Here is a 14850-nt window from a genome sequence, read left to right as displayed (position 1 = left end):
CCTTTATCACTGAATCTGAGCTGATAGCGCGATTTGAGCGCTGTTATCAGGAAACAGTCTATGAGATATGAGTTGCCCGAGAATCACTCAGAGACCTATTGAGCTCACTCTACATTGCTCTAAACTTGTGGCGACTGATGAAATAATTGAACATTATCAACGCAACCACTCTGGAGCTTTGCACGCCAAACATTAGTTTACAAACGATCCCCCAGCTGAACGGACGTACAAAATCTGCTAAAAAGATACTCTTTTGTTTCAAAATAAATAAAGAGAACAATGGGTCTGGGGAACTCCAAGTCGAAGAAGAGCTATGAAGTAGCCTCTGTCGACTCAAAAAGTGCAAAAACCAATCCTAGTGAAAATGTAAAAGTTCAGAGTTCTGTATCGCCCCCACAAACTGACCCCAGTTCGGCAATTGTAGATAGCAAATTAGTGCCCAAGTGGCTAAATGAAACGCAATTTGCGGAACTACTATCTGCAAATGTAGCTGAATTTTCGAAAATAACAGGCTTTCGGGTGAATCCCGCCATGGCTCCCGGAGAAAACTATGCCACTCTGATGCTAAGAATCAGCATAGATGTCGAACTTACTGGTAAGCTGGTTAAAATTTTAAAAATATATAGCGTCCAAACCAAATAAACACCAATTGAAATGAATTATCTAGCTGGTCAGGTAACACGATATTTTTGTAGAACTGATAAGCGGTATCGCAATTTTCTATTATATTGGTTTCAAACAATAAAAGTTCGTGTTAATCATCGCACAATAATAGGAACTCTTTATCAAACATGTTATATTTTAACTACGAGACTAATTGTTTTTCCCTCTACCCCCTGACACAGACAAATCCAGCAAGCAGGTCTCGTTCATGATGAAGGTTCCGCATGATACCCCCCAAATGGAACAAATGCTGACCATGGCCAATTTTTTTAATGTTGAGAACACAGCCTACATCGACATTCTGCCGAAACTGGAGGGACTCTACAAGTCTAAGGGCCTGGACATCACCTTCGCTCCGAAAGCCTTCAAGCTGGACTCCCAACTGGAACCCAAGCTGGCCAATACTGTTCTCATGAACGATCTGGGGCAAGATGGATTCAAAAACTTAAATCGTCTGGAGTGCCTCAATCTGGAGCAAACCAAGTTTGCCCTCAAAAAGTTGGCCCAGTTCCATGCAGCCTCCGCCATGTTTGTCCAAGTCCACGGACCATTTCCGGACATGTTCGTTAATGGTATGCTAGGAGGAAATAAGGAGGCTATGATGGCATTTTACGAGGGCATGATTGCGTCCTTCCGCACTGCATTCATGGCCAATCTGAAGAACTTTGAAAACGGAGAAGAATATCGCGAAAAACTGGTAAGTAGTTCCTTATATTCCAAGTGAAAATCTATTTTATAACTATATTTTTTTCAGACTCAGGCTTTCGCCCAGATAACATTGGACTTTGAACAACTTGTTAAGGTTAACCCTGACGAGTTTAATGTCCTCAATCACGGGGATTGCTGGATGAACAATCTGCTTTTCAAAGTTGACTCCAAGGGAAAGGTGGAGGACATGGTGTTTGTAGATTTCCAGAATCCGAAATATGGCTCCCCTACCCAGGATTTGTTCTATTTCCTCATAACCTCTGTTCATATTGATTACAAGCTGGAATACTTCGACTTCTTCATGAGGCATTACCATGACGAGTTGACCAAACATTTGGATTTTTTGGGATTTTCGGGCTCAAAGCCTTCACTGAGGGAACTGCATATAAAGATGTTCCAAAACGGAAGTTGGGCTCTTTTCCCAGCCATCACCGTATTGCCAGTGGTGCTCCTGGATCCTGGAAACGAGGCAGCCACCTTCGACAACTTCCTGGGAGACACTGAGGCGAGCGCCAATTTCAAGAACATGTTGTATGCTAACAAACGCTATAAGAAGTACATTGAAAAGATTCTGCCATGGCTGGAAAACCGGGGTTTCCTAGAGGCATAGTAAGTTTGAAAATTTTAAAAATATTCGATGGTTTTACCCTATATCTACCTTTTAGCCAGAAACCTACTCCTGCTCCAGCTCCATCATCCTCCCAGACAACTGAAAATACCGACCAGATCTTGGACTGGTTAAATGTGAACGACTTTTCGGAAATTATTGCAGCTAATGAGCCCCAGTTTGAAAAAATAGAGAATGGATCTTGGAAATCAGCCACAAAACCGGGGGATAATTTTGCTTCACAATTGCTGAAGATTGATATCCAAGCCAAATTGAAAGGTAAGATTTTTGAAGACAATATTTATTTAAAGAACAAAACAATTACTTTTTAATTAACAGACAGCAGTTCAAAGACATTCTCCTACATCCTAAAAGTAAAACTCCCAGACACGGGGGAGAATTTCGCAGATTTTAATATGTTTCCAAAAGAAATGGAAATGTATAGTAAATATGTTCCCGCTTTCGAAGAGTTGTATAAGGAAGCTGGTTTGAATGTCAAATTCAGCGCCAAATCATTCTTTTTGAGCAAGGCTACCAAGGAGGAATACCTTTTGATGGAGAATCTGCAAGCTAGTGGCTTCCAGATGTGTGATCGTATGAAGGGATTGGATCTGGAACACACCAAGAGGACACTGAAGAAACTGGCCCAATGGCATGCCGCCTCCTTAAAATACAAGGAGTTGAATGGCCCTTATCCTTCACTGTACAATGATGGCATTTACATCCCAGCAACAAGAGATCTGTTCACCACAATGTTCACTCAAGCCAAGGACGCTTATGTGGAGCATCTAGGGAAGATTGAGGGCTCCGAAGAGTATCTGGACAAGCTGGTAAAGTATCCTACCATGAAATCATACTATACTTTCTTTTAAACGCTTCCTTTTAGCCACGACTTGTGGAAAGCCATGTGGATCAGATCATAGAAGATGGCCAAATAAATGAGAAGGAATTCAATGTACTCAACCATGGCGATGCCTGGATAAACAACTTAATGTTCCAGTATGATTCCGAGGGCCAACTAAAGGAAACTTTCCTTCTGGATCACCAGAATGCCAAATATGGAAATCCTGCCCAGGATCTTTACTATTTCCTAATGAGCTCTGCGGAGTTGGACATCAAGGTTGATAAGTTCGATTATCTAATCAAATGGTATCACGATAATCTAGTGGAGCATGCCAAACTTCTGAAATACTCCGGCTTTGTGCCTGATCTGAAGGAGCTCCATACAATCCTAATTGATCATCCAGCCTTTGGTAATATTTACCTAATAAACCATAAAACATTGTAATAATAGTTTTGATTTATTCCAGCTATTGGCACAGTAATTAGTACTTTAACTGTTTGCCTCAACAAGACCGAAGACAGCTTTAATACCAATGACTTCTTCACCGAAGGTCCGAACTCGGATGCCTTCCGAGCTGCACTCCTAGGAAATGAGCGCTACAAAGCCCATGTCGAGCGTGTACTTCCTTGGCTCAACAGACGGGGTCTACTTGACTTTTGAGAGAGCTGTTTAGTATATAATAAAATTTATAATTCTTCACCCACTGTTACAATATTTTACCTCATTTTGTATCAGGTTTTGTGTCAGGTTATTTTGTATTTAAATTGTATATTTATTTGTTAACACATTTTCAAAATAAAGTTTATTTTCCTTGTTTTAAATTGATTGTTTTTAATACATGAGAGGAGGAGATATTGATATAGTCCCAGGATCCTGAGTAATCTGGCTTATTTACTGACTAATGAGATAAAAGTTTTTAATATTTGTTCAAGTTAACATTAGGGATTCTATCTACTACAGAGTACCAGAGACACCATCCAATTCCAACATCCCTATTTAATTAATTTCACTGCTAGTGATAGAAACTTACTGCCTATAAATTCCGTACAAACAAATGTTTAATTTTAAAACTTTTTTAAACAAAGTAATGTTACTATCATCTAATGTTATCATATTGTTAGACTTATCGCAAATAATTTATAAAATGCACTCGAAACTTGTCGAGCCTCTATGAACTTAAAAGAAAACACGAAACCTTCTCTATGATTGTGAAATAATATGCGTTTTATTCAAGGCAGGTGGTATCGGGTCTAATAAAAAACCCATTGATAAAGAATCCATAGCTATAGACATGAATCGTGTGCCTAGTTAAATACTAGTTTTTATTCGTTCGCCGAAGTGAACGAAACACTACTTCCAGTGCTACGGATATACCTGAACATTAAAGATGGGCGGATGGAATTCCAAACATAAGAAAAGCGAAACGCCCGCTAGAAAATCGTTAAAGTCGGAGCCAAAGTCTGAACCGACACTGACACCGAAAGTTCCCGAGAAAGATGAAAGCAAATTGGTGCCTGAGTGGTTAAATAAATCTCTATTTGAGGAGCTACTTGTTGCTAATGTGCCTCAATTTTCGAAAATCTTAGATTTCCGGGCGAAACCGGCCATGGCCCCTGGTGAGAACTATGCCACACTTATGCTAAGAATCACCATCAAAATAGAGCTCACAGGTAGGTCCACCAAGTGGTCGCACTTGAAGTCTACGATTATTTATAGAATTTATTGAACGCCCAATCTGGTCAATCATGATATGATTGAGGCACAATCAATAATGGTTTTACTATCAGTACACCGTAACAATTATTACTGGATTCACAGTGACTAAGTAGATTTGAAGCACAAACACGACGCTAATGTTATATCAACCTATTATCGTAGCATTCTCACGATATTAATAAATAATTATCTTTAAACCTTTTCCCAACTAGACAAGAGCTCTAAGTCAGTCTCGTTTATGATGAAGGTGCCGCATAAAACACCCCAAATGGAGCAAATGCTGGCTATGGCGAACTTCTTCAAAAATGAGACCTCAGCGTATATTGACTTTCTTCCCAAGATGGAAAATCTGTACAAAGCAAAGGGTATGGACATAACCTTCGGACCAAGAGCTTTCAAACTGGACTCCTCAAAGGAGCCGAATGCAGCCAACACTGTCCTGATGGATGATCTGGGCCAAGTTGGATTCAAGAACATCAATCGATTGGAGTGTCTTAACTTTGAGCAGGCAAAGTTCGCCATAAAAAAACTGGCCCAGTACCACGCAGCTGGCGCTATGATGGTTGAAGTACATGGACCTTATCCAGATAATTTCATATATGGCATAATGGGAAATAACATTGAATTGATAAGAGGATTTTTGGAAGGAATGATGGCACCATTCCGCACAGCATTCTTGGCCAATCTTTACCAATTCAAGGATTGCGAGAAATATCGTAGCAAACTGGTAAGTTTACCCCTTATGTGTACTACGTGATTACTAATAACCCATATTTGTATTAGGATACAATTTTAGCCAATCTCACCTCAGAGTTTATGAAACTTGGCGAAATAGATCCCAATGCATTCAACGTCCTAAGTCATGGTGACTGCTGGATGAATAATTTGATGTTCAAACTCGACGCAAAGGGTAAACTGGAAGATATGGTATTCGTAGATTTCCAAAACCCGAAATACGGCACTCCCCTCATGGATCTGATGTACTTCATCATTACCTCGGTCCACATAGACTACAAGTTGGACAGTTTTGACTACTTCGTTAGATACTACCACGAACAGCTTACCAGGCACTTGGACTTTTTGGGTTTCAGTGGCCGGCAGCCCACCTTAAGGGAGCTCCACATCGATCTTTTCAAGTTCGGCAGTTGGCTCCTCTTCCCAGCCATCGCCGTTTTACCCCTCGTACTCCTGGATCCAAATGAGTCGGCTACGTTTGACAATTTCATGGGCGAATCGGAAGCCAGCAAGGAGTTTAAAAACCTCTTATACTCTAATAAGAGGTATCATCCATATATTGAAAAGATTCTGCCTTGGCTGGAAAACAGAGGTTTCTTGGAAATTAGGTGAGTACAAACTTCTAGCAAAGGTTGTTAAGTTCAATAACTTTCAATATTTTACGAGCAGTACTCCAAGCCCAACTCCAAACCTACCTGAAGTTCCCACCGAAAATCCCCAACAAATTCTGGACTGGCTTAATGTAAATGATTTCCATGAGATCATTTCCTCAATGGAACCCAACTTCGAGAAGATTGTAAGCGGCTCTTGGGCGTCAGCCACGAAGCCAGGAGACAACTTTGCCTCCAAACTGCTTAAAGTGGATATTGAGGCACAACTTAAAGGTCTGTGTTTATTTGATCTTTTCTTTTGAATATGTATTCTAAAACACTTTCAAATGCTTCACAGATAATACGAAGAAATCATTTTCATTCATCGTGAAAGTTCACATATCCCATGGCGGTGTCGACTTTGCCGTCTTCAACCTGTTCCCCAAGGAGATAGAGGTCTACAGTAAATATGTACCAGGCTTCGAGAAGCTTTACCAGGACGCCGGCACCCCAGTCACATTTAGCCCCAAGTCGTTCAGGCTGAATAAGGAGATCGGAGAAGAGTATCTGATTTTGGAGAACCTACAAAGCAGTGGCTTTAAGATGTGTGACCGCCTTAAAGGATTGGACTTAGAGCACACCAAGTCCGTTCTTCGAAAACTGGCCCAGTGGCATGCAGCGTCACTCAAGTACAAGGAACTCTATGGAGCCTATCCCCCCAAATACAATACAGGCATATACTCGGAGCAATCGGCGCCAATCTTTAAGGGAATGTTTGCATTAACCAGCAAAAGTTTTTTGGATCATATATCCAAGTTTGATGGCGCAGAGGAGTATGTGCCTAAATTGGTAATTAGTTCTGTAATATGAGTTTGTATTTATAATTTGTAATAATTTTCGAACTACATTTTTCAGTCACCGATTTTTGAGTCTGCAGTGGACAAACTGATTGAAGATTCAAAAATCAATGACCAGGAGTTCAATGTACTCAACCATGGCGACAGTTGGATCAACAACATCATGTTCCAGTACGACGCTGAGGGCCAACTTAAGGAGACCTTCTTGCTGGACCATCAAGTCACAAAATACGGAAATCCTGCTCAGGATCTTTATTACTTCATTATGAGCTCAACACAGCTGGAGATTAAGATCGATCAGTTTGACTCACTCATTAATTGGTATCATCAGAACCTTGTGGACCATACCAAGTTATTGAAATACTCTGGTTTTGTTCCTAGTCTGAAGGAACTTCACACCATTTTGTTGGAGCACCCCACCTATGGTAAGTGTACAAAGTATTAAAAATTTTAATATTTTTTAACATTATCTTTGGTTTTTAGGTGTCTTCACTGTACTTAGCACCATGCCCATGTGTCTGAACAAGACCGATGAAAAGTTCACCACAGAAAGCTTCTTCCAAATGAATGAGGAGGGCGACGCCCTGAGAGCAGAACTTTATGGCAACGAGCGTTTCAAGGCCAACATTGAACGCATTATGCCCTGGCTGAATAGGCGAGGACTGCTGGATGCCTTTGTGCAATAAAACAATATTACACGACTGATCAAATGTGTTTGACAAACATATTTTGCAATATTTACTACATGAATAAACAATTTTATATAAATATGTAATCACAATTCTAATCTATCAGACCGGTTAGCTTGGACTAATTGTCCTTACTTAAAAGCCAACCTTACAGCCAAAACAATACTCGATATGAAGATAGCTGCAATGGCCAGTTTCTTCAGGTAAACACGGTTGACGCCCTTGATTGTCCGTACAACTTCAATATTAAATCGGAAAACATTTCGGCTCTCTTCGATAAAGGCTTCCCGGAGTTCGTCGTCAAAGGCCCCGTAGTGATTATTGAAAACTCTCCTGAGCCTGGCCTTGAGCACAGATATCTAAAAAGAGATTGTATCATGAAATATGGTTACGAAACAATAATAAACTAACCTTTTCTGGAAAAAATGTAGCCTCACACCCGGGAGGGCATATTGTGACTTGTGCAGGCATTGGCCTAGACTCCAATCCCTCGTTTGCCCCATTAGCATCGGCCACTTTGGCAGTAATCAATTCTGCCTCCTTTTCTGCTTGATTCTGCTTCTCCTCGTCCCCGCCTTGTGGAAAAATCCATAGCTTACGTGCAATCATGCGCTTCTTTTGCAGCATCTGGCCACCCGACATCAGGGCCATGTACATTTGATAGGAATACGCAAAGAGAAGCAATTCATTCTTGGCAGTCACTTTCTCCAGGTGCTCCAAGTACTTCTTGACTGCAGGTCGAGGCTCATAGGTGTCCTTCCAGTCAGGACCGTAAAAATACGCAAAGTCACGCTCGAAGGCGGCTGTCCTGTGGAGTTCCTTCGGCAACAAACGCTCAGGAAGATGTGTTTCAAAGAACTTGTATAGTTCGTAGAATGCCAATAGTCCATCATACCAGACCTCATCATCGGAGAGAGCTAGGAAATGATTGAATTATCTTAAAGCTGCAACTAGATAGAGTTCCTTGAACTTACCAAAGGCGAACTTTGCATTCACCAACACATCCGTCAGTTTGTGCACATCTTTGGTCGCTTTACGCAACTCCTTTGTGAAGGCCATGTCCACGAATTCCACATCCTCCTCCACTTCGCCAGCAGTTGTCGCCTCGACCGTTGACATGATGTTTTTGCGCAGCTATTATATTCTTAATGAATACGCTAGATTTTATTGTTATCTACGTGATGTTTTGCAAAATATGCCGTCTTTGTTTTGAACTGCCAAATCGATAGGTTTTTAATCGAATAATCGGCGAGTAGCGGGATTTTGTCGTGTCCCCGCCGACGGTCACATTAAACACTTTTTGAGCCCGAATCTGTAGCTGCTGTTTATAGTTTTTATTTTCATTTAGAAAAACATAAATATAAGAACACAGTTTTTAAACGGTGATCACTGTAAGTGCTTCATGAACTGTTTGCCAAGCACCCGAAATACCTACCCCCACAAGATAACCCGATAACAATTAGCTTACACTATAATTTGCATTTTACTCCTATAATTTCATTATGTTCGCAACAACAATAACAAAAACCCACAATTACTAACTGACTGCAGTTAAGAGCGCAGTAAACAACAACAAAACGCTTTTGGCTTTGGGTCCGCACTATTTTCTCTTCTTTTTCGTTTCCACCTGCAACACTCCCCCACTCCCGCTCCTCTCACTTTATTTGGCTCTGAAGAAACCCCAAAAATGTCGGATCTCTTTACCACTTTCGATAGTAACGGCGACACCGAGCACTACCAGAACCAACACTACCACAGCACCACGTCCGGCGGCGGGCATCACAACCTTTCCATGGCCTCGCCCTCCCAGCACAGTCCGATGACCAACAACAGCAACTCATCCTCGCAAAACGGCGGACCGGTGGCCGCAGGTTCGCTCTCCGGTGGTGGGAAGTCATCCAATCATAATACAACTTCGGGCGGTTCCGAAAACACACCTGTAAGAGCGCCCGCCTTTTCCTAAAGGGGTCCCCACCTTTGACAGGACAAAGAACTCATTCGTTTGACCTTACAAAGAGGGGTCCCCTGAAGACCGATGAAACCAAAACTTATTTCCATTTTGTTTTAGATGCTTACCAAGCCGCGTCTCACTGAGCTTGTGCGGGAGGTGGACACCACCACGCAGTTGGACGAGGATGTGGAGGAGTTGCTGCTTCAGATCATTGACGACTTCGTAGAGGACACGGTCAAGTCAACCAGCGCCTTTGCGAAGCACAGAAAGTCCAACAAGATCGAGGTGCGCGACGTGCAACTCCACTTCGAGCGGAAGTACAACATGTGGATTCCCGGATTTGGCACGGATGAACTGCGTCCATATAAGCGGGCTGCCGTCACGGAGGCGCACAAACAGCGCCTGGCCCTCATCCGGAAAACGATCAAAAAGTACTAAAGGATCCACAAGGCCCAGGATTCGAGAATCTAGGTGGGGCGTTGGAAGGCCGATCATACCACAAACTAATTTAAGCTGCAATGTAGACTAAAGAACAAATTTAAACCGTTCTATCGTAGTTCTAAAGTAACAAATGTACACCCTTGATTTTACATTCAACAGGGAGCTGTCACCAGGACATGCTATACCGTGATCGCTAATAAGTCATTATCACAATTTATAATCACATTTATACTGAATCATTTGATTATGACTCGTTTTATGGACTTACATTCGAGGAGAAAAAACAATATATAACAATATTTTGAACTTATAATATAAAAAGTATGTTGCTGAACTCGCCGATTAATCAATGCAGCAAAAGATTGGTATTCCTCGGTTTCTGAAAAATGGTCACACTATTTAATATAGTTGATTTTTCTAATTGTTGACTTCGCACAAAAACAAATTGCACAAAAAGTGGGTGTTTGGCCGAACGGCTACTGTCACCATGAAGCTGCCGGTTACCTGTCGCACCTGCGACTCTACGGACACCGACAATCTTCTGGAACTGGCCACGCCCTCGAAAAAATATCCGGATAAGCTGATCTCCGATATCTTAGCCGAGCTAACAGACATCAATGTAAACAAAGCTGGAATAACTACTTCTAACTGAAGACAAAACAAAAACTGACGCTTTTAAAAACTTTTAGGTGGATGCCACTGCTGGACAGAAAGTGCCACAAGCCTTGTGCCTCGCTTGCACCAAGAAACTAATGGGTGCTTATTGCTACGTGAAGCAGGCGCTGGTCGCCAACGAATTGCTGATGAAGCATCTCAAAAGGGTGGTATCCGCCGTCAGCGCCACCGACTGCTTGCTGGAAGCGCCAATGGAGCTGTGCGCTGAGCAGCACGTGAAGGTTAAGATGGAGGCAGAGGATGAGGAGGATGTTAGCGTCAACGATGTGAGAATAGCTTGCTCGGAGCTAACCGAGCCGGATGAACAGGATGTCGAGAACAAGAAATCTGTTGATCCGCTGACTATGATAGAGTCGGTTAAGATGGAGGCAGATCCATCGAGCGGGGACTATGTAGTGGAAGGGGAACTTACTACGGATGTTGAGGATGAAGAGTGGGTGTCGGAAATGTGTATACCTTTTCTTACTTCTAAGTTTAATAATGTTCTTGTGTTTTCCAGTTCCCTGGACAATTTGCCCCTCTTTAAGAGAATTGAAAAATGGAAAGAAGGCAGGAATACATTGTTCAAGTGCGACGATTGCCCCCGGAGTTTCAAGCAATCAGAGTACCTAAAGAGACACCAGACCCGTTTCCACAAGCCCGAGGCGCAGTGGTTCGCATGCTCCCTCTGCGTGCGAAAGTTTAGTAGCAGCGAAGCTCTAGAAACGCATCTGAAAGTTCACAGAAACTCCAAACGATCTTCCAATGTAAGCGAGCACAAGAAGGCCAAGACTGTAGATTTGAATCTCTGCAAGCCGCATGGCTACAAACTCATCGAGTGTATGATTTGTCAGAGCCAATACAATAAGATTGCGGATCTGCGACGACATTTGGAGGAGCACCCGGATATCGTCAACCTGAGCTTGCGTCCAAATATGGAAGCAAACGACCTGGCAGAACTTTTTTATCCCGACTCCAAGCACCTGGACGAGGACCGTTTGATTAATTTAATTCAAAAGGACCTTGCGGCAGGCATTTACCAGCGTTTCTACTCCATTACCAATCAAAGTGGCTATGAAATGGACTTGGACAGCTCCGAGACGGAAAGTGATATGGATGGAGATCCAGAGGATTCGCATAGGCGAAAGAAATATCGCAAGCCAAATTATATCTGCGAACTGTGCCAACAGAAATTCCCCCGAAAATATCTTCTTTACGACCACCAGCGACAGACTCACAGTTGGTCCGAAGCTCCTCACGTCTGCGGGCGGTGTGATGGCCGATTCGTGAGCCTCCAGCTACTGAGGCATCACAACGAGTCGCAGTGCAGAAATGCTCAGAAGAGATTTTTGTGCCACAAGTGTCCACTGCGCTTCCGTTGGAAACACAATCTGAAGGCCCATTTCCGGGAGCACAGGATTACGGTATGACCAAAATTGTATTTTTATCGTTTCAACCATAATAAAAAGTATATTTTTTTTCAGAATCAAACCTTCGAGTGTCCCGAATGCAAGAGGGTCTTTGACAAGAAGAAGTCTCTTACAGTTCACCTGCTTAGTGTTCATGCCGAGGAGTCGAAGCTGATTCCCTGTCAGTGGTGTAGTCGAAAATTCTACCGTCACGATTATTTGGTAAAGCATCTAAAGAGGCACGGCCTCAAGGAGCAGGACATTCCACTAGCCGAGACTCTGATTGCGGCCACTTCGCGTCCGAACGGTGCAAAGCGAATTACTTGCCGGATGTGTAACCTGCACTTTGAGCGCATTGTGGATCTGCGAGCTCATATCCAACTGGAACTGAAGCTATCTTTGTCTCTGCACCAAAGCTACGACTCCCCGCACAATTATTCGATAACCAATGAGTCTGGCTTCGAGCTTCAGCTGGAGGACTCGGAAACGGACGATGAAATTCCCCCCGGGTCTAGCAATCGTCCTGTTTACGTGTGCGAGCTCTGCAGTGTTCAGTGCAAGCGCAAGTTTGAAATGATCCAGCACCAGAGAACAATGCACCGATTCGATAAAATGCCACATGAGTGCGATGCATGCATCTTTAAATGTGTGTCCAAGGTGAGACTTGTTAATCAAATACAATGACTGATTTTATATCCTTATATTTCCAGAGCATCATGGATCACCATCGCCTAGACCAGTGCAATAGTTCGGAGAAGAAACACACGTGTGCCAAGTGCTCCTACAAATTCATGTGGCCTGAGAATCTCGAGCAACACATGCGCCTGCAGCACACAAATACAGCTAGCAGTGATCCCTCTGGAGTAAAGCGACTTAGTGGTCCCGGAGACCTAGACAAGGAGGCGTCAGAGGACGGTGTACCGCTGTTGCAGTGCCCACATTGTGACCGCACCTACCAGATGAAGTCGCGACTCAACAACCATATCCGTGATGTTCATGTGAATGGCGATCGTAAGCGGAAGGAGTCAGTAAAGCGCTTCCTATGTTCGCTTTGTGGCATGGAAACCCAATCCGCTGCTGCCCTGGTTACCCACATGCGCCGGCACACTGGCGAAAAGCCCTTTAAATGCGATCTGTGTGAGATGGCCTTCCCCCGACATTCAGAACTAGCATCGCATCGTCGGATGCACACAGGCGAAAAGCCATTCCATTGCACAGTATGCGGCAAGGATTTCGCCCGCTCTGACAAGCTGAAGCGCCACATGCTCACTCACAGTGGCCTCAAACCGCACAAGTGCACGTACTGCGAGAAGAGCTATCGACAGGCCAAGGACCTCAAGCTCCACTTGCAACAGCACACAGGCGAATGCCCTTTTGTGTGTGGGACTTGTGGCGAGCGCTTCATACAGAGTAGCACATTGGAAAAACATCGCCTGATGCGAAGACACTTCGACGAAGGCGAAGCGTGGATTAGAAGTCAAAAGTAGGGGGCTCTAAAAAGTAAATAAAATTTGGGTTTAGTAAATGAAATTTGAATTGCTTATTTTATTAATGGGAGTTGGAATCGAAGGGCTTCATTTTATTCACCCTTAAATATATTCATTTCTTACATGCGTTTACAGAAATTTTTACAAAACAAGAAAGGAAAGCTAACTTCGGGCGGAGCCGAAGTTGATATACCCTTGCAGTTCAGTCGCAGTCCGCTAGGTGGCGCCACGCATCTTATATTATTAGATATATAGCGGATCGTATATAGTCGGCCGATCCTTATGAAATTTGGCATATCGAATTATTTTGCCAAAAGAGTAATCTGTACCAAATCCCATCTTTCTAACTTAAAAAACACCAAAGTTATGCCAATTTCGATCGTTCTATGACAGCTATAGGATATAGTCGGCCGATCCTTATGAAATTTTGCACACAAGATATTTTGGTCAAATATAACATGTGTGGAAAGTCCCAACCCTCTAACTTAAAAAACACCAAAGTTATGGCATTTCCGATCAATCAGTTATATGGCAGCTATAGGATATAGTCGACCGATCCCGGCCGTTCCGACTTATATACTGCCTGCAAAGGAAAGAAGGGTGTGTGCAAAGTTTCAACTCGATAGCTTTAAAACTGAGAGACTAGTTTGCGTAGAAACGGACAGACGGACAGACGGACAGACGGACATGCTCATATCGACTCAGGAGGTGATCCTGATCAAGAATATATATACTTTATAGGGTCGGAGATGTCTCCTTCACTGCGTTGCACACTTTTGACCAAAATTATAATACCCTCTGCAAGGGTATAAAAAGAGTTACATCAAATTTGTTTTTTGAAATAAAAAAGTAAGCTTATAATGGAATGCCACTTCTCTACTTCTCTACAGCTCTTCGGATCCAGCGCGCGGTTCTATTTTCACCATCTCCACGTCGAAAATAAGCACTGCGTTAGGCGGAATCTTTCCGCCACCGGCACCAGTTGATCCGTATCCCAATTCCGGCGGAATCGTCAGCTTTCGCTGTTCGCCCTCGCACATTCCCAGGAGTCCTTGGTCCCAGCCCTTAATCACCTGCTTGGCGCCCAGAGTGAAGGAGAAGGGTGTGCCGCGCTTGTGACTGCTGTCGAACTCCGTGCCATCTTGCAAAGATCCCTAAATATTTTCAATTATTGGGGGTTAGGTTGTTAGCCGGCTGCAAGAATGTTATCTACTTACTTTATAATGGACGTGTACCAAGTCACCGCTTTTGGCCTTACGGGTGCAGTTCTCTACGCGTTTCTTGACCCCAATGGTAACCTTTGGCTCAGCCATGGCGACAGCCACGAAAGCCGAGATAAGGAAAAGGCAAGTAATCTTCATATTTATTGTTTAAAGAAATAACACAAAATTGACTCAATCAAGAAGAGTTCAGTGTGGCCATAAGATAATAAAAACCAACCTTGTCGTTTTCTAAATGTAAAGAAATGATTGGAAAATGTATTTTTATCTTTAAATAAA

General features: G+C 43.0%; 6 protein-coding genes across 8 annotated transcripts; 4 read left to right on the top strand and 2 right to left on the bottom strand.

Moving 5' to 3' along the window:
- The first annotated feature begins 163 nt into the window (after positions 1-163).
- Positions 164-3536, top strand: LOC6499419. The gene is made up of 7 exons (XM_032453926.2): positions 164-595; positions 846-1360; positions 1418-1980; positions 2037-2257; positions 2318-2808; positions 2865-3231; positions 3289-3536. Exons 1-7 carry the CDS (start codon positions 280-282, stop codon positions 3480-3482), a joined length of 2667 nt encoding a protein of 888 aa, XP_032309817.1. The 5' UTR covers positions 164-279; the 3' UTR covers positions 3483-3536.
- Positions 3537-4132: 596 nt separating this feature from the next.
- LOC116655767 lies at positions 4133-7495 on the top strand. The gene is made up of 7 exons (XM_032453946.2): positions 4133-4492; positions 4751-5265; positions 5322-5881; positions 5943-6157; positions 6222-6712; positions 6779-7145; positions 7204-7495. Exons 1-7 carry the CDS (start codon positions 4210-4212, stop codon positions 7404-7406), a joined length of 2634 nt encoding a protein of 877 aa, XP_032309837.1. The 5' UTR covers positions 4133-4209; the 3' UTR covers positions 7407-7495.
- Positions 7431-8634, bottom strand: LOC6501165 (heme oxygenase 2). The gene is made up of 3 exons (XM_001954640.4): positions 8384-8634; positions 7821-8326; positions 7431-7768 (listed from the first exon to the last, which is right to left on the bottom strand). Exons 1-3 carry the CDS (start codon positions 8526-8528, stop codon positions 7541-7543), a joined length of 879 nt encoding a protein of 292 aa, XP_001954676.1. The 5' UTR covers positions 8529-8634; the 3' UTR covers positions 7431-7540.
- A 16-nt stretch (positions 8635-8650) lies between these two features.
- On the top strand, positions 8651-10037 carry LOC6499421 (transcription initiation factor TFIID subunit 12). Of its 3 annotated transcripts, none has more exons than XM_014910572.3 (3): positions 8651-8800; positions 9126-9348; positions 9478-10037. In XM_014910572.3, the coding sequence occupies exons 2-3, from the start codon at positions 9202-9204 to the stop codon at positions 9796-9798; spliced, it is 468 nt and encodes a 155-aa protein (XP_014766058.1). In that variant the 5' UTR covers positions 8651-8800; positions 9126-9201; the 3' UTR covers positions 9799-10037. The 3 variants fall into 3 exon arrangements, with proteins under 3 accessions (XP_014766058.1, XP_044570015.1, XP_032309919.1); XM_044714080.1 differs by having other exon boundaries at positions 8666-8800; positions 8961-9348; XM_032454028.2 differs by having other exon boundaries at positions 8667-8800; positions 9086-9348.
- A 130-nt stretch (positions 10038-10167) lies between these two features.
- LOC6499422 (zinc finger protein 420) lies at positions 10168-13394 on the top strand. The gene is made up of 5 exons (XM_001954638.4): positions 10168-10420; positions 10491-10909; positions 10976-11879; positions 11940-12521; positions 12575-13394. Exons 1-5 carry the CDS (start codon positions 10289-10291, stop codon positions 13349-13351), a joined length of 2814 nt encoding a protein of 937 aa, XP_001954674.1. The 5' UTR covers positions 10168-10288; the 3' UTR covers positions 13352-13394.
- On the bottom strand, positions 13381-14797 carry LOC6501164 (peptidyl-prolyl cis-trans isomerase FKBP2). The gene is made up of 2 exons (XM_001954637.4): positions 14569-14797; positions 13381-14505 (listed from the first exon to the last, which is right to left on the bottom strand). Exons 1-2 carry the CDS (start codon positions 14710-14712, stop codon positions 14236-14238), a joined length of 414 nt encoding a protein of 137 aa, XP_001954673.1. The 5' UTR covers positions 14713-14797; the 3' UTR covers positions 13381-14235.
- Between the last annotated feature and the right edge of the window lie 53 nt (positions 14798-14850).

The sequence above is a fragment of the Drosophila ananassae genome, chromosome 2L (assembly GCF_017639315.1).
Source record: "Drosophila ananassae strain 14024-0371.13 chromosome 2L, ASM1763931v2, whole genome shotgun sequence".
NCBI lineage: Eukaryota > Metazoa > Arthropoda > Insecta > Diptera > Drosophilidae > Drosophila > Drosophila ananassae.
This window is presented reverse-complemented; position numbering and strand designations above follow the sequence as displayed.